The sequence below is a fragment of the Seriola aureovittata genome, chromosome 5 (genome assembly GCF_021018895.1).
Source record: "Seriola aureovittata isolate HTS-2021-v1 ecotype China chromosome 5, ASM2101889v1, whole genome shotgun sequence".
Classification (NCBI taxonomy): Eukaryota; Metazoa; Chordata; class Actinopteri; order Carangiformes; family Carangidae; genus Seriola; species Seriola aureovittata.
The window spans coordinates 14,225,122-14,243,773 of record NC_079368.1 but is presented as its reverse complement, the minus strand read 5'-3'; the positions used below and the strand labels follow the sequence as shown (position 1 = coordinate 14,243,773).

The following is an 18,652-nucleotide window of genomic DNA, read 5'->3' as shown; positions in this document are numbered from 1 at the left end:
TTTATACTGAAAACTGTCCAAAACAAATAAAAACTGAGATTCATTCATTGGGTATACCAGTTGCTGTGTTCTTTAATGGCCACATGGTGACAGTACAGGCTCTTACATTCTAAATGATCAATTACCTATATTACCTTGGATTCATTTGGTCATCATGCAGACAGCAGGAGCAACAGTATAATTCATTTAATTATGATAAATATACAGTATTTTTCAAGTTAAAATCAGTTAACTTGTATGTATAGTTACCACTTTCAGAACCAAATCAGAACCTATAATCAAGGCCTGTTAATTACAACGAGGAGCTGGTCTACAAACAACTTACCAGTTGCGTAAAGTCACTAAATATACTTACTCAAGGACTGTACAGTACAATTTCAAGGTATATATACTTTACTTGAGTATTTCATTTTACTTTATTTTTTCTCTCCACTACATTTCACAGGGAAATATTGTACTTTCTACTCCACTAGGCTCATTTATTTTACAACTGTAGTTAGTTACTTTTAAGATGAAGATGTTACACAATGGATACTATAATAAGCTTTTAAAATACAACACATTTTTAAAGATTAAACCAGTGGTTGATAACCTTTATGGCTTCTAACAAAAAGCAGAGTGTAGCCAGGGTCACATTTCAGATATCTTGTTAACAACTCCACTAAATTTACCTAATTACCTTACCTCCCTCATTTTCATTTCTTTTCATTTACATGTTGAAATTATCCAGAGAGAGAGAAAAGTACAAAAACTGAAAACAGATTTGTGTATCAGAACTTTGACCACTCAGATTTATATAGTATCCCTGTTTATAAAACTGTATATAAAGTAGTTCAATATACAGTAGCTTTACCTCCAGCAGCTACAATAAATATACATAAATAATAATACATGAATATTTGTCCATGGTGTCAAAAATATGGAGGTGCAGCAATTTCTCCTTTCTGTTTTCCATCTGATTTTCTGCTCTCAGTTTACATTAGAGTGAATCGGACAGTTGGATGGCACTCCTGCCACTTTGAAGGTCATAGTTCAAATTCAGTGAGTCACTGTGCTTTGGTAGACACATTGCATGAAAGAAGGCAAATTTGCCTATGTTCTGGGAAAAAATAATATGTGTAGAGAGAAACTTGTGGCCGTGAGGACGAGTTAAACTGAAATTTTTCAGATCAGTTAAACAGCTTCTCCCCACTGTTGTGTGTGATGTCACTCACTCTAGCTGTGAACATTTCATACAAACACAGACCAAGCTGGCTGCTGAGGGAGGCAAAAAAATAATAAATGTGCTTGTGGCAAAGAGTTTTTGTTTAAAAGAGACAGTGATTCAAATCTATGAACAAATGGTCACTGGTGAGGTTAAATACAAACAGTGAAAAAAGAAACGTTTGGTGTATGTCAGTATACAGATATAGAGAAAACTGTAAATTTCATGCAACATTCCCAATGTTTTACACTGAGAAATACAAATTTTGATCCTTGTAACCTTGTCACACACACAACGCCGCAGTTTTACACAACTTTCTGCTCTGTATCAATACACAGATGTTACCAAAACCATTTCTTCTTTTACATGAACCTTGGACTGTCACTGTGTAAAAATGAATAGGATTTTAAAGTTGAAAACAACCAAAAATGAAGGAAGGTTTCTGAACACACGATATTTGAAAAAGAGTGTCTCTGGTCAGCCACATAGGTCTTTATTCTAAATTCAAATCAGTACAACCAAAACCATAATTAGGACAGGTGCCCACTATGTCTATCAATATTACACCAAACCCTTATACTTTTTCATTACTGACAGAATAACAACAGTAATTGTAAAGCTGATCCAAATAGGAATCCTTGTCAAAATGATCAGTCAGGTGGTGACTGGTGCATTCCTCAGTGTTTTCAGTTTAATGAAGTTCTTTGTCATCAAGTTTAAAGTTCAGTTAACTCACAGAGTAACAAACTTTAATCAGCTATTCAATACTGGTTCAGTGAATTCTGTTTTAAAGCAGCATAGAAACTTATGTTTTATTTCAAAATGAAACATGTTTAGAGCGAGATGTGATTCGCACGTTTACATTGTCACTTTTCTGTACATCGGTGAGTGTGGAGAGGGTCTGATGTTGCGAGGGAGTTTGATGTTGTTTCACTACGTTTGCATAGTCGTGGATGAACACCATGATCTAAGAGAGAGGCAGTAGGAAACAGTGTTTTATGATGATCATTTTCTGTTGCTGTGGCTGCTTGTCAACATATCTGATCTGTCAGGTTACATACCTTGTCCAGCTGTTTCTCTGCATCATTCAAATCGACACCTTCATCTTCTCCTTCTTTTTTTTCTTCTTCTTCTTCTTCTTCTGATGATGTGCCACCTGTCATTTCAAAGAGGTTTAGGATTGCAATCTTAATTTGTCCCAGCTGAAGAGTCTTCTTTGCAGCAGTTTCCTGAATTTGGGTCCACTTCCTTTCCTGTATGAAGACAGGGAAACTGAATTTTGTACAGAGGATGGTACTTCAACATTTGATCTGGTCTATATGTTCTGACACTGGACTTGGGTTTGGGATTATGTGTGGTACCCAGAGTAGAGTTTCAGAGCGTGTGTCGTCCAGCTCGGTCTGGAGCTGGGACAGTTCATTGTTCTTTTGCAGCTGCAGCAAATGATGCTGGTCATTCAGTGCCACCAGTTCTTTTTTCATGTTGTAAACCTGCTCCTGCACCGCTCTCTCCCTCACAGAGAGCTGGTCTTTCAAGCGGAGAAGACTCTCCACATAATCCGTGAGCAAGTCCACATCTTTGAACTGTAACACAGACATACATTAGAGGTATAGCCCCAATATTAAACTCCACTATCTCCTCAAAACATGAGAAAACAAGTTTTCCATAGTGTGAGTTAGGACCACTCCTGCTAACATCACACAAATTGCTGCCCTCTTCTAAAATAAAACATTAACCTGTAGACTACTGTTTAAGTCATCAGGAGACAAGGTAAATCAAGATTTAGAGTGGCTTACCACTATGACTAAACAATTTCCAGAGTTCAAATTTTTCACTTAAACAGTATGATGTAATACTAAAGGGGTTGTGACGAAAGCCATTCATTGGGCATTTTCAAGCGTTTAAAGCAGCAAAAAGATGAGTTGTGTGTGATAGTCTGGGGAACATAAGCTATAGTTTAGGAATTGACATGTTAGGTGGTGATGTTAGGTGATTTAGTTTAATGTTTCTCTGCTATAGTAAATATCCTTGCAGTAGCCTACCTTAGTCAATTTCACCATTTGCTCCAGGATGTCCTGGTAAATAGTGTGACTCTGCAGGTCAAGTTTTAGCTGCTGACTCCCCTCTATAAGTTCAGCCTTTTCCTTCTTGAGCCTCTCTATCTCTTTGGTTTTTTGGAGTACCTCTTTCCTCTCCTTCTCTGCTTTCTCAACAGCTCGATCAGCATCTTCATTCTACATACAAAAGGAGATAGAACAATTTTAGTTAGTTAGGTTCTTGTCATCCAGTTCCAGCCATGAAACTGTAATCCAGTATGTACAGACTGATATATCTTACTGTACCTTGAGAAATGTATCGAAGCTTGATTTTAACTTCTGCACTTTCTGGTGGACCTTGTGCAACTCATCTCTGCACTGGTGCAAGCTCTCCAACTTCTACACAAAACACACACATCAGTCAAAAGTTAAAAGAATATGAGATAATTCTCAAATGCATGTTTTGTTTTCTTTAACGTTTTCTTTGCCATCTTTGATTACCAAAAGGCAGATGGAAGCATTTTTATATTAATCTTATTTTCTTAATTACCAGATTTTACAAAGTCTTCCAAAAATGTTAAAGCTATAAAGTCTTGGTGCCCAAGGGGATAAATAAAGTATCTATCTATGTATCCATCTATCTATCTAGAGATATCATTTACATGGTCATATTGCTCCTTTTGCCTTGTATTCTATGTAGCTATGTTGTTTTGCTTCCATCCGTGGTCTCTGTGGTCTGAGGTCCTTCAATAAAGTATTGAAAAACAAAGCTTTTAGCCAGTCCAGACCTGTTCGCGCTCCTCTAACGCTGCTGTGAGCCCCTCGTCCTCCCGGCGTCTCTTCTGTAGATCAAAGAGGAGAGTGGTCTTGTTGAATTTAGATTCCGCAGAGCCGCTCCTCTCAAACAGATCCCTGTTCACACACAACAATGTAGAAAGTTATTGACAGTGATCACTCAGATTGACTCTGGCTGACGGGGGAGACCCGCTCCACAGAAACTCACGGTGAAAGCTTGTGGACAGGTTTGGAAAGACTCATGACTCCTGGCCGTGTTTGAAGCTTCTCGGACCGATTTCACGATTCACACACTCTCACTCAAAAGTTTTAACTCTTCCTCCTCTAATCGTTGGTTGAAGTTTCTTTTCAAAGTGTGTTTTAGCAAGCGCCTCAAGCGTTCCTTCCCAAGTTTCTATGGCAACACAAATCAGCGACCTTTAAAGGTACAATCCGGCATTTCAAAACAGCACAAGAAAATACAGAGCCACCAACAGCTCTCAAAATTTTGATTCAATCTATAAATCAGAAATTATTAGAACTATGAACATTAGGCGACTGGTTAGTAAACAAAAAATGTGACTTTTTATGCCTTACTATGCTATGACTCTTTTAAATTGTTATTATACTTTGACGTTTTTTGCCTTACTATGCTGTGAAGTTTTATGCTGTTTTTATGCCTTACGATACTATGACGTTTTATGCCATTTTTAAGCATTACTATACTATAATGTTTTTTCACCTATTTATACCTTACTATACTATGACTTTTTTCACCTTTTTATGTCTAACTATACTATGACTTTTTATACCTTATTATACTATGACGTTTTATGCTGTTTTTTGCCTTGCTTTACTATGACGTTTTTTCACCTTTTTGTGCCTTACTATACTCTGACGTTTTATGCCGTTTTTATGCCTTACTATACTATGACCTTTTTTCACCTTTTTATGTTTTTATGCCTAACTATATTATGACGTTTTATACTGTTTTTATGCCTTAGTATGCTATGACGTTTTTTCACCTTTTTGTGCCGTACTACACTATTATGTTTTTTTGACCTTTTTATACCTCACTATACTATGACGTTTTTTCCCCTTTTTTTATGCCTAACTATACTATGACGTTTTATGCCATTTGTAATGTTTTTACACCTTTTTCTGCCTTACTGTACTATGACGTTTTATGCTGCTTTTATGCCTCACTATAATATGACGTTTTATTTCACGTTATGTCTTACTATACTATGACGTTTTATGCCATTTTTATGCCTTACTATACTATGACGTTTTTTCACCTTTTTATGCCTCACTATACTATGATGTTTTTTCACCTTTTTATGCCTTACTATACCATGACATTTTATGCCATTTTTATGCCTTATTATACTATGATGTTTTATGCCATTTTTTTGCCTTACTATACTATGATATTTTATACCTTATTATACTATGACGTTTTATGCCATTTTTTTTGCCTTACTATACTATGATGTTTTTTCACCTTTTTATGCCTCACTATACTATGATGTTTTTTCAACTTTTTATGCCTTATTATACTATGACGTTTAATGTTATTTTTATGCCTTAATATACAATGATGTTTTTTCACCTTTATGTGCCTTACTATATTATGACGTTTCGTACCTCAGTATACTATGACTTTTTTTAACCTCTTTATGCCTTACTATACTTTGATGTTTTATACCTCTTTATACTATGACGTTTTATCCCATTTTTATGTCTTACCATACTATGACGTTTTTTCACCTTTTTGTGCCTTACTATAGTGTGACGTTTTTTCACCTTTTTATGCCTTACTATACAATGACTTTTTATACCTTATTATACTATGACGTTTTTTCACCTTTTTATGCTTTACTATACTATGACATTTTATGCCAATTTTATGCCTTACTATACTAGACTTTTTTTTCACTTTTTTATGCCTTACTATACTATGATATTTTATATCTTATTATACTATGACGTTTTATGCCATTTTTTTGCCTTACTATACTATGATGTTTTTTCACCTTTTTTTGCCTTACTATACTATGATGTTTTTTCACCTTTTTATGCCTTACTGTACTATGATGTTTTTTCACCTTTTTATGCCTTACTATACTATGATGTTTTATGCCAATTTTATGCCTTACTATACTAGACTTTTTTTTCACTTTTTTATGCCTTACTATACTATGATATTTTATACCTTATTATACTATGACGTTTTATGCCATTTTTTTGCCTTATTATACTATGATGTTTTTTCACCTTTTTTTGGCTTACTATACTATGATGTTTTTTCACCTTTTTATGCCTTACTGTACTATGACATTTTATGCCATTTTTATGCCTTACTATACTATGACGTTTTATGCCGTTTTTATGCTTTACTATAATATGACGTTTTTTCACCTTTTTATGCCTTACTATACAATGACGTTTTATACCTTATTATACTATGATGTTTTTTCACCTTTTTATGCCTTACTATACTATGACGTTTTATGCCTTACTATACTATGATGTTTTTTCACCTTTTTATGCCTTACTGTACTATGATGTTTTTTCACCTTTTTATGCCTTACTATACTATGATGTTTTATGCCAATTTTATGCCTTACTATACTATGACTTTTTTTACACTTTTTTATGCCTTACTATACTATGATATTTTATACCTTATTATACTATGACGTTTTATGCCATTTTTTTGCCTTACTATACTATGATGTTTTTTCACCTTTTTTTGCCTTACTATACTATGATGTTTTTTCACCTTTGTATGCATTACTATACTATGACATTTTATGCCATTTTTATGCCTTACTATAATATGAAGTTTTTTCACCTTTTTATGCCTTACTATACTATGATATTTTAGACCTTATTATACTATGACGTTTTATGCCATTTTTATGCCTTACTATAATATGACGTTTTTTCACCTTTTTAAGCCTTACTATACTATGACGTTTTATGCCTTAATATACTATGATGTTTTTTCACCTTTTTATGCCTTACTATACTCTGATGTTTTATGCCAATTTTATGCCTTACTATACAATGACGTTTTATGTTATTTTTATGCCTTAATATACTATGATGTTTTTTCACCTTTTTATGCCTTACTATATTATGACGTTTTTTTACCTCAGTAGACTATGACGTTTTTTTAACCTCTTTATGCCTTAATATACTTTGATGTTTTATACCTTACTATACTATGACGTTTTTTCACCTTTTTGTGCCTTACTTTACTATGACGTTTTTTCACCTCTTTATGCCTTACTGTACTATGACGTTTTATGCCATTTTTATGCTTTACTATAATATGACGTTTTATCACCTTTTTATGCCTTACTATAGTATGACGTTTTTTCACCTTTTTATGCCTTACTATACAATGACGTTTTATACCTTATTATACTATGATGTTTTTTCAACTTTTTATGCCTTACTATACTGTGATGTTTTTTCACCTTTTTATGCCTTACTGTACTATGATGTTTTTTCACCTTTTTATGCCTTACTATACTATGATGTTTTATGCCAATTTTATGCCTTACTATACTATGACTTTTTTTTCACTTTTTTATGCCTTACTATACTATGATATTTTATACCTTATTATACTATGACGTTTTATGCCCTTTTTATGCCTTACTATAATATGATGTTTTTTCACCTTTTTATGCCTTACTATACTATGATGTTTTATGCCAATTTTATGCCTTACTATACTAGACTTTTTTTTCACTTTTTTATGCCTTTCTATACTATGATATTTTATACCTTATTATACTATGACGTTTTATGCCATTTTTTTGCCTTACTATACTATGATGTTTTTTCACCTTTTTTTGCCTTACTATACTATGATGTTTTTTCACCTTTTTATGCATTACTATACTATGACATTTTATGCCATTTTTATGCCTTACTATACTATGACGTTTTATGCTGTTTTTATGCCTTACTATAATATGAAGTTTTTTCACCTTTTTATGCCTTACTATACTATGATATTTTAGACCTTATTATATTATGACGTTTTATGCCATTTTTATGCCTTACTATAATATGACGTTTTTTCACCTTTTTAAGCCTTACTATACTATGACGTTTTATGCCTTACTATACTATGATGTTTTTTCACCTTTTTATGCCTTACTATACTCTGATGTTTTATGCCAATTTTATGCCTTACTATACAATGACGTTTTATGTTATTTTTATGCCTTAATATACTATGATGTTTTTTCACCTTTTTATGCCTTACTATATTATGACGTTTTTTTACCTCAGTAGACTATGACGTTTTTTTAACCTCTTTCTGCCTTACTATACTTTGATGTTTTATACCTTACTATACTATGATGTTTTTTCACCTTTTTGTGCCTTACTTTACTATGACGTTTTTTCACCTTTTTATGCCTTACTATACTATGACGTTTTATACCTCTTTAAACTATGACGTTTTATCTCATTTTTATGTCTTACCATACTATGACGTTTTTTCACCTTTTTGTGCCTTACTAAAGTGTGACGTTTTTTCACCTTTTTATGACTTACTATACAATGAGGTTTTATACCTTATTATACTATGATGTTTTTTCACCTTTTTATGCCTTACTATACTATGACGTTTTATGCCTTACTATACTATGATGTTTTTTCACCTTTTTATGCCTTACTGTACTATGATGTTTTTTCACCTTTTTATGCCTTACTGTACTATGATGTTTTATGCCAATTTTATGCCTTACTATACTAGACTTTTTTTTCACCTTTTTATGCCTTACTATACTATGATATTTTATACCTTATTATACTATGACGTTTTATGCTATTTTTTTGCCTTACTATACTATGATGTTTTTTCACCTTTTTTTGCCTTACTATGCTATGATGTTTTTTCACCTTTTTATGCATTACTATACTATGACATTTTATGCCATTTTTATGCCTTACTATACTATGATGTTTTATGCCAATTTTATGCCTTACTATACTAGACTTTTTTTTCACTTTTTTATGCCTTACTATACTATGATATTTTATACCTTATTATACTATGACGTTTTATGCCATTTTTTTGCCTTATTATACTATGATGTTTTTTCACCTTTTTTTGGCTTACTATACTATGATGTTTTTTCACCTTTTTATGCCTTACTGTACTATGACATTTTATGCCATTTTTATGCCTTACTATACTATGACGTTTTATGCCGTTTTTATGCTTTACTATAATATGACGTTTTTTCACCTTTTTATGCCTTACTATACAATGACGTTTTATACCTTATTATACTATGATGTTTTTTCACCTTTTTATGCCTTACTATACTATGACGTTTTATGCCTTACTATACTATGATGTTTTTTCACCTTTTTATGCCTTACTGTACTATGATGTTTTTTCACCTTTTTATGCCTTACTATACTATGATGTTTTATGCCAATTTTATGCCTTACTATACTATGACTTTTTTTACACTTTTTTATGCCTTACTATACTATGATATTTTATACCTTATTATACTATGACGTTTTATGCCATTTTTTTGCCTTACTATACTATGATGTTTTTTCACCTTTTTTTGCCTTACTATACTATGATGTTTTTTCACCTTTGTATGCATTACTATACTATGACATTTTATGCCATTTTTATGCCTTACTATAATATGAAGTTTTTTCACCTTTTTATGCCTTACTATACTATGATATTTTAGACCTTATTATACTATGACGTTTTATGCCATTTTTATGCCTTACTATAATATGACGTTTTTTCACCTTTTTAAGCCTTACTATACTATGACGTTTTATGCCTTAATATACTATGATGTTTTTTCACCTTTTTATGCCTTACTATACTCTGATGTTTTATGCCAATTTTATGCCTTACTATACAATGACGTTTTATGTTATTTTTATGCCTTAATATACTATGATGTTTTTTCACCTTTTTATGCCTTACTATATTATGACGTTTTTTTACCTCAGTAGACTATGACGTTTTTTTAACCTCTTTATGCCTTAATATACTTTGATGTTTTATACCTTACTATACTATGACGTTTTTTCACCTTTTTGTGCCTTACTTTACTATGACGTTTTTTCACCTCTTTATGCCTTACTGTACTATGACGTTTTATGCCATTTTTATGCTTTACTATAATATGACGTTTTATCACCTTTTTATGCCTTACTATAGTATGACGTTTTTTCACCTTTTTATGCCTTACTATACAATGACGTTTTATACCTTATTATACTATGATGTTTTTTCAACTTTTTATGCCTTACTATACTGTGATGTTTTTTCACCTTTTTATGCCTTACTGTACTATGATGTTTTTTCACCTTTTTATGCCTTACTATACTATGATGTTTTATGCCAATTTTATGCCTTACTATACTATGACTTTTTTTTCACTTTTTTATGCCTTACTATACTATGATATTTTATACCTTATTATACTATGACGTTTTATGCCCTTTTTATGCCTTACTATAATATGATGTTTTTTCACCTTTTTATGCCTTACTATACTATGATGTTTTATGCCAATTTTATGCCTTACTATACTAGACTTTTTTTTCACTTTTTTATGCCTTTCTATACTATGATATTTTATACCTTATTATACTATGACGTTTTATGCCATTTTTTTGCCTTACTATACTATGATGTTTTTTCACCTTTTTTTGCCTTACTATACTATGACTTTTTTTACACTTTTTTATGCCTTACTATACTATGACATTTTATGCCATTTTTATGCCTTACTATACTATGACGTTTTATGCTGTTTTTATGCCTTACTATAATATGAAGTTTTTTCACCTTTTTATGCCTTACTATACTATGATATTTTAGACCTTATTATATTATGACGTTTTATGCCATTTTTATGCCTTACTATAATATGACGTTTTTTCACCTTTTTAAGCCTTACTATACTATGACGTTTTATGCCTTACTATACTATGATGTTTTTTCACCTTTTTATGCCTTACTATACTCTGATGTTTTATGCCAATTTTATGCCTTACTATACAATGACGTTTTATGTTATTTTTATGCCTTAATATACTATGATGTTTTTTCACCTTTTTATGCCTTACTATATTATGACGTTTTTTTACCTCAGTAGACTATGACGTTTTTTTAACCTCTTTCTGCCTTACTATACTTTGATGTTTTATACCTTACTATACTATGATGTTTTTTCACCTTTTTGTGCCTTACTTTACTATGACGTTTTTTCACCTTTTTATGCCTTACTATACTATGACGTTTTATACCTCTTTAAACTATGACGTTTTATCTCATTTTTATGTCTTACCATACTATGACGTTTTTTCACCTTTTTGTGCCTTACTAAAGTGTGACGTTTTTTCACCTTTTTATGACTTACTATACAATGAGGTTTTATACCTTATTATACTATGATGTTTTTTCACCTTTTTATGCCTTACTATACTATGACGTTTTATGCCTTACTATACTATGATGTTTTTTCACCTTTTTATGCCTTACTGTACTATGATGTTTTTTCACCTTTTTATGCCTTACTGTACTATGATGTTTTATGCCAATTTTATGCCTTACTATACTAGACTTTTTTTCACCTTTTTATGCCTTACTATACTATGATATTTTATACCTTATTATACTATGACGTTTTATGCTATTTTTTTGCCTTACTATACTATGATGTTTTTTCACCTTTTTTTGCCTTACTATGCTATGATGTTTTTTCACCTTTTTATGCATTACTATACTATGACATTTTATGCCATTTTTATGCCTTACTATACTATGACGTTTTATGCCGTTTTTATGCCTTACTATAATATGAAGTTTTTTCACCTTTTTATGCCTTACTATACTATGATATTTTAGACCTTATTATACTATGACGTTTTATGCCATTTTTATGCCTTACTATAATATGACGTTTTTTCACCTTTTTATGCCTTACTATACTATGACGTTTTATGCCTTACTATACTATGATGTTTTTTCACCTTTTTATGCCTTACTATACTCTGATGTTTTTTCACCTTTTAATGCCTTATTATACTATGACGTTTTATGCCATATTTATGCCTTACTATAATATGACGTTTTTTCACCTTTTTATGCCTTACTATACTATGACGTTTTATGCCTTACTATACTATGATGTTTTTTCACCTTTTTATGCCTTACTATACTATGATGTTTTTTCACCTTTTTATGCCTTACTATACTATGACGTTTTTTCACCTTTTAATGCCTTACTATACTATGATGTTTTTTCACCTTTTTATGCCTTACTGTACAATGATGTTTTTTCACCTTTTAATGCCTTACTATACTATGACATTTTTTCACCTTTTAATGCCTTACTATACTATGATGTTTTTTCACCTTTTTCTGCCTTACTATACAATGACGTTTTATGCCTAACTATACTATGACGTTCTTTCACCTTTTTTTGCCTTACTATACTATGATGTTTTTTCACCTTTTTATGCCTTGCTATACTCTGACGTTTTATGCCTTACTATACTATGATGTTTTTTCACCTTTTTATGCCTTACTGTACTATGATGTTTTTTCACCTTTTTATGCCTTACTGTACTATGATGTTTTTTCACCTTTTTTTGCCATATTATACTATGATGTTTTTTCAGCTATTTATGTCTTACTATATTATGACTTTTTATGCTGCTTTTTTGCCTCACTATAATATGAGGTTTTATTTCACTTTATGTCTTACTATACTATGACATTTTATGCGGTTTTTATGCCTTACTATACTATGACGTTTTATGCCTTACTATACTATGACGTTTTATGCCATTTTTATGTCTTACCAGACTATGACGTTTTTTCACCTTTTCATGCCTTACTATACAATGAAGTTCTATACCTTATTATACTATGACGTTTTATACTGTTTTTTTGCCTTACTATACTATGACGTTTTTTCCCCTTTTTATGCCTTACTATACTATGATGTTTTTTCACCTTTTTATGCCGTATTATACTATGACGTTTTTTCACTTTTTTATGCCTTACTTTACTATGACGTTTTATGCCTTACTATACTATGATGTTTTTTCGCCTTTTTATGCTGTATTATACTATGACATTTTTTCACTTTTTTATGCCTTACTGTACTATGACCTTTTATGCCTTACTATACTATGATGTTTTTTCACCTTTTTATGCCGTATTATACTATGATGTTTTTTCACTTTTTTATGCCTTACTATACTATGACGTTTTATGCCTTACTATACTATGACGTTTTTTCACTTTTTTATGCCTTACTATACTATGATGTTTTATGCCTTACTATACTATGATGTTTTTTTTTACCTTATTATGCCTTACTATACTATGACGTTTTATGCCTTAATATACTATGATGTTTTTTCACTTTTTTATGTCTTACTATACTATGATGTTTTATGCCTTACTATACTATGATGTTTTTTTTACCTTATTATGCCTTACTATACTATGACGTTTTATGCCTTAATATACTATGATGTTTTTTCACCTTTTTATGCATTACTATACTATGACATTTTATGCCATTTTTATGCCTTACTATACTACAACGTTTTATGCCGTTTTTATGCGTTACTATAATATGACGTTTTTTCACATTTTTATGCCTTACTATACTATGATGTTTTATGCCATTTTTATGCCTTACTATACTATGATATTTTATACCTTATTATACTATGACGTTTTATGCCATTTTTTTTGCCTTACTATACTATGATGTTTTTTCACCTTTTATGCCTTACTATACTATGATGTTTTTTCACCTTTTTATGCCTTACTATACTATGACGTTTTATGACATTTCATGCCTTACTATACTATGACGTTTTATACCATTTTTATGTCTTACCAGACTATGACGTTTTTTCACCTTTTCATGCCTTACTATACAATGACGTTTTATACCTTATTATACTATGACGTTTTATACTGTTTTTTGCCTTACTATACTATGACGTTTTTTCCCCTTTTTATGCCTTACTATACTATGACGTTTTATTTCACTTCATGTCTTACTATACTATGATGTTTTTTCACCTTTTTATGCCTTACTGTACTATGATGTTTTTTCACCTTTTTATGCCTTACTGTACTATGACGTTTTTTCACCTTTTTATGCCTTATTATACTATGACGTTTTTTCACCTTTTAATTACTTACTTTACTATGAGGTTTTATGCCAATTTTATGCATTACTATACTATGACGTTATTTTACCTTTTTAAGCCTTATATATACTATGACGTTTTCTTCCATTTTTATGCCTTACTATACTAGTATGTTTTATGTCGTTTATATGCCTTACTATACTATGATGTTTTTTCACCTTTTTATGCCATACTGTACTATGATGTTTTTTCACCTTTTTATGCCTTACTATACTATGACGTTTTATACCATTTTTATGCCTTACTATATTATGACTTTTCATACCTCTTTATAACATGGCGTTTTATGCCATTTTTATGTCTTACTATACTATGACGTTTTTTCACCTTTTTGTGCGTTACTATAGTAAGACGTTTTTTGACCTTTTTATGCCTTACTATACAATGACGTTTGATACCTTATTATACTATGACCTTTTATGTGGTTTTTATGCCTTACTATACTATGACATTTAATGCCATTTTTATGCCTTACTATATTATGATGTTTTTTCACCTTTTTATGCCTTACTATACTATAATATTTTAAACCTTATTATACTATGACGTTTTATGCCATTTTTTTGCCTTACTATACTATGACTTTATTTGACCATTCTAAGCCTTATAAATACTATGACGTTTTACGCAATTTTTATGCCTTACTATCCTATGACGTTTTACGCCATTTTTATGCCTTACTATATTATGATGTTTTTTCACCTTTTTATGCCTTACTATACTATGATGTTCTATGCTGTTTATATGCCTTACTATACTATGATGTTTTTTCACCTTTTATGCCTTACTATACTATGATGTTTTTTCACCTTTTAATGCCTAACTATACTATGACGTTTTATGCCAATTTTATGCCTTACTATACTATGACGTCATTTGACCTTTTTAAGCCTTACTATACTATGATGTTTTATGCCAATTTTATGCCTTACTATATTATGACGTTTTGTACGTCAGTAAAGTATGACATTTTTTTAACCTCTTTATGCCTTACTATACTATGACGTTTTTTCACCTTTTAATGCCTTACTATACTATGACGTTTTTTGACCTTTTTATGCCTCACTATACTTTGACGTTTTATACCTTACTATACGATGACGTTTTATGCCGTTTTTATTCCTTACTATACTATGACGTTTTTTCACCTTTTAATGCCTTACTATACTATGACGTCATTTGACCTTTTTAAGCCTTACTATACTATGACGTTTTACCCCATTTTTATGCCTTACTATACTATGACGTTTTATTTCACTTCATGTCTTACTATACTATGATGTTTTTTCACCTTTTTATGCCTTACTGTACTATGATGTTTTTTCACCTTTTTATGCCTTACTATACTATGACGTTTTATGCCATTTTTATGTCTTACCAGACTATGACGTTTTTTCACCTTTTCATGCCTTACTATACTATGACGTTTTTTGACCTTTTTATGCCTCACTATACTTTGACGTTTTATACCTTACTATACGATGACGTTTTATGCCGTTTTTATTCCTTACTATACTATGACGTTTTTTCACCTTTTAATGCCTTACTATACTATGACGTCATTTGACCTTTTTAAGCCTTACTATACTATGACGTTTTACGCCATTTTTATGCCTTACTATACTATGACGTTTTTTTTCACTTCATGTCTTACTATACTATGATGTTTTTTCACCTTTTTATGCCTTACTGTACTATGATGTTTTTTCACCTTTTTATGCCTTACTATACTATGACGTTTTATGCCATTTTTATGTCTTACCAGACTATGACGTTTTTTCACCTTTTCATGCCTTACTATACAATGACGTTTTATACCTTATTATACTATGACGTTTTATACTGTTTTTTTGCCTTACTATACTATGACGTTTTTTCCCCTTTTTATGCCTTACTATACTATGACGTTTTATTTCACTTTATGTCTTACTATACTATGATGTTCTATGCTGTTTATATGCCTTACTATACTATGATGTTTTTTCACCTTTTTATGCCCTACTGTACTATGACGTTTTTTCACCTTTTTATGCCTTATTATACTATGACGTTTTTTCACCTTTTAATTACTTACTTTACTATGAGGTTTTATGCCAATTTTATGCATTACTATACTATGACGTTATTTTACCTTTTTAAGCCTTATATATACTATGACGTTTTCTTCCATTTTTATGCCTTACTATACTAGTATGTTTTATGTCGTTTATATGCCTTACTATACTATGATGTTTTTTCACCTTTTTATGCCATACTGTACTATGATGTTTTTTCACCTTTTTATGCCTTACTATACTATGACGTTTTATACCATTTTTATGCCTTACTATATAATGACTTTTCATACCTCTTTATAACATGGCGTTTTATGCCATTTTTATGTCTTACTATACTATGACGTTTTTTCACCTTTTTGTGCGTTACTATAGTAAGACGTTTTTTCACCTTTTTAGGCCTTACTATACAATGACGTTTGATACCTTATTATACTATGACGTTTTATGTGGTTTTTATGCCTTACTATACTATGACATTTTATGCCATTTTTATGCCTTACTATATTATGATGTTTTTTCACCTTTTTATGCCTTACTATACTATAATATTTTAAACCTTATTATACTATGACGTTTTATGCCATTTTTTTGCCTTACTATACTATGACTTTATTTGACCATTCTTAGCCTTATAAATACTATGACGTTTTACGCCATTTTTATGCCTTACTATACTATGACGTTTTACGCCATTTTTATGCCTTACTATATTATGATGTTTTTTCACCTTTTTATGCCTTACTATACTATGATGTTCTATGCTGTTTATATGCCTTACTATACTATGATGTTTTTTCACCTTTTATGCCTTACTATACTATGATGTTTTTTCACCTTTTAATGCCTAACTATACTATGACGTTTTATGCCAATTTTATGCCTTACTATACTATGACGTCATTTGACCTTTTTAAGCCTTACTATACTATGATGTTTTATGCCAATTTTATGCCTTACTATATTATGACGTTTTGTACGTCAGTAAAGTATGACATTTTTTTAACCTCTTTATGCCTTAATATATTTTGACATTTTATGCCTTACTATACTATGACATTTTTTCACCTTTTAATGCCTTACTATACTATGACGTTTTTTGACCTTTTTATGCCTCACTATACGATGACGTTTTATGCCGTTTTTATTCCTTACTATACTATGACGTTTTTTCACCTTTTAATGCCTTACTATACTATGACGTCATTTGACCTTTTTAAGCCTTACTATACTATGACGTTTTACGCCATTTTTATGCCTTACTGTACTATGACGTTTTATGCCTTACTATACTATGACGTTTTTTCACCTTTTTATGCTTTACTATACTATGACGTTTTATACCATTTTTATGCCTTACTATATTATGACGTTTTGTACCTCAGTAGACTATGGCGTTTTTTCACCTTTTTATTCCTTACTATACTTTGACGTTTTATACCTTACTATACTATGACGTATTAGGCCGTTTTTATTCCTTACTGTACCATGACGTTTTTTCACCTTTTTATGTCTTACTATACTATGACGTTTCATACCTTATTATACTATGATGTTTTTTCACCTTTTTATGCCTTATTATACTATGATGTTTATTCACCTTTTTATGCCTTACTATACTATGACTTTTTATGTTATTTTTATGCCTCAATATACTATGATGTTTTTTCACCTATTTATGCCTTACTATACTATGACGTTTTATACCATTTTTATGCCTTACTATATTATGATGTTTTGTACCTCAGTATACTATGACGTTTTTTCACTTTTTTATGCCTAACTATACTATGACGTTTTATGCCATTTTCGTGCCTTACTATACTATTACTTTTTTTCACCTTTTTATGCCGTACTATACTATGACTTTTCATATCTATTATACTATGACGTTTTATGCCCTTTTTGTGCCTTACTATACTATGACGTTTTTTCAGCTTTTTATGCCTTACTATATTATAACGTTTTATACCTTATTATACTATGACATTTTATGCCCTTTTTTGTAGCCTACTGCTACTGTTACTCAGTGTAAGGCTAAATTAGTAAAGCAATTTAGGAGTTTGACTGCTGAGTAGCTCTGCTCTGCTGCTTTAATATAATATGTCCTTCATTACAGGCATCCTTTGAGTGTGTGTGTGTGTGTCCTATTCTGTTTAGTACAGTGTCCTATACAATTTTATAAGTCAGTAGAGTGTCATTGTGCATTAGCTGTGGCTTTCGAAAAAAGTCAGCCTCTCCTCATCTCCAGCACGAACAAAATAATTATTCATGCAATTTTCAACCATGATTAACCACCATAATCACAAAGCACACAACTAGGA

The 18,652-nt window shown here is 30.9% G+C and overlaps 1 protein-coding gene across 2 annotated transcripts; it reads right to left on the bottom strand.

The window, feature by feature from the left end:
• Positions 1 to 62: 62 nt before the first annotated feature.
• cfap73 (cilia and flagella associated protein 73) lies at positions 63 to 4,750 on the bottom strand. 2 transcript variants are annotated; one of them, XM_056375500.1, is made up of 7 exons: positions 4,244 to 4,747; positions 4,029 to 4,152; positions 3,547 to 3,639; positions 3,247 to 3,438; positions 2,566 to 2,787; positions 2,266 to 2,457; positions 63 to 2,171 (listed from the first exon to the last, which is right to left on the bottom strand). In XM_056375500.1, the coding sequence occupies exons 1-7, from the start codon at positions 4,276 to 4,278 to the stop codon at positions 2,022 to 2,024; spliced, it is 1,008 nt and encodes a 335-aa protein (XP_056231475.1). In that variant the 5' UTR covers positions 4,279 to 4,747; the 3' UTR covers positions 63 to 2,021. The 2 variants fall into 2 exon arrangements, with proteins under 2 accessions (XP_056231475.1, XP_056231476.1); XM_056375501.1 differs by lacking the exon at positions 2,566 to 2,787 and having other exon boundaries at positions 4,244 to 4,750.
• Between the last annotated feature and the right edge of the window lie 13,902 nt (positions 4,751 to 18,652).

What these genes read in the sequence shown, in the direction of transcription:
- cfap73 (XM_056375500.1), bottom strand. Translation starts at nt 4,278, where the DNA reads ATGAGTCTTTCCAAACCTGTCCACAAGCTTTCACC. An exon ending in CCTGTCCACAAGCTTTCACC is followed by an intron (nt 4,153 to 4,243) that starts GTGAGTTTCTGT and finishes GTGTGTGAACAG; the next exon opens with GGATCTGTTTGAGAGGAGCG. An exon ending in CGTTAGAGGAGCGCGAACAG is followed by an intron (nt 3,640 to 4,028) that starts GTCTGGACTGGC and finishes TGTTTTGTGTAG; the next exon opens with AAGTTGGAGAGCTTGCACCA.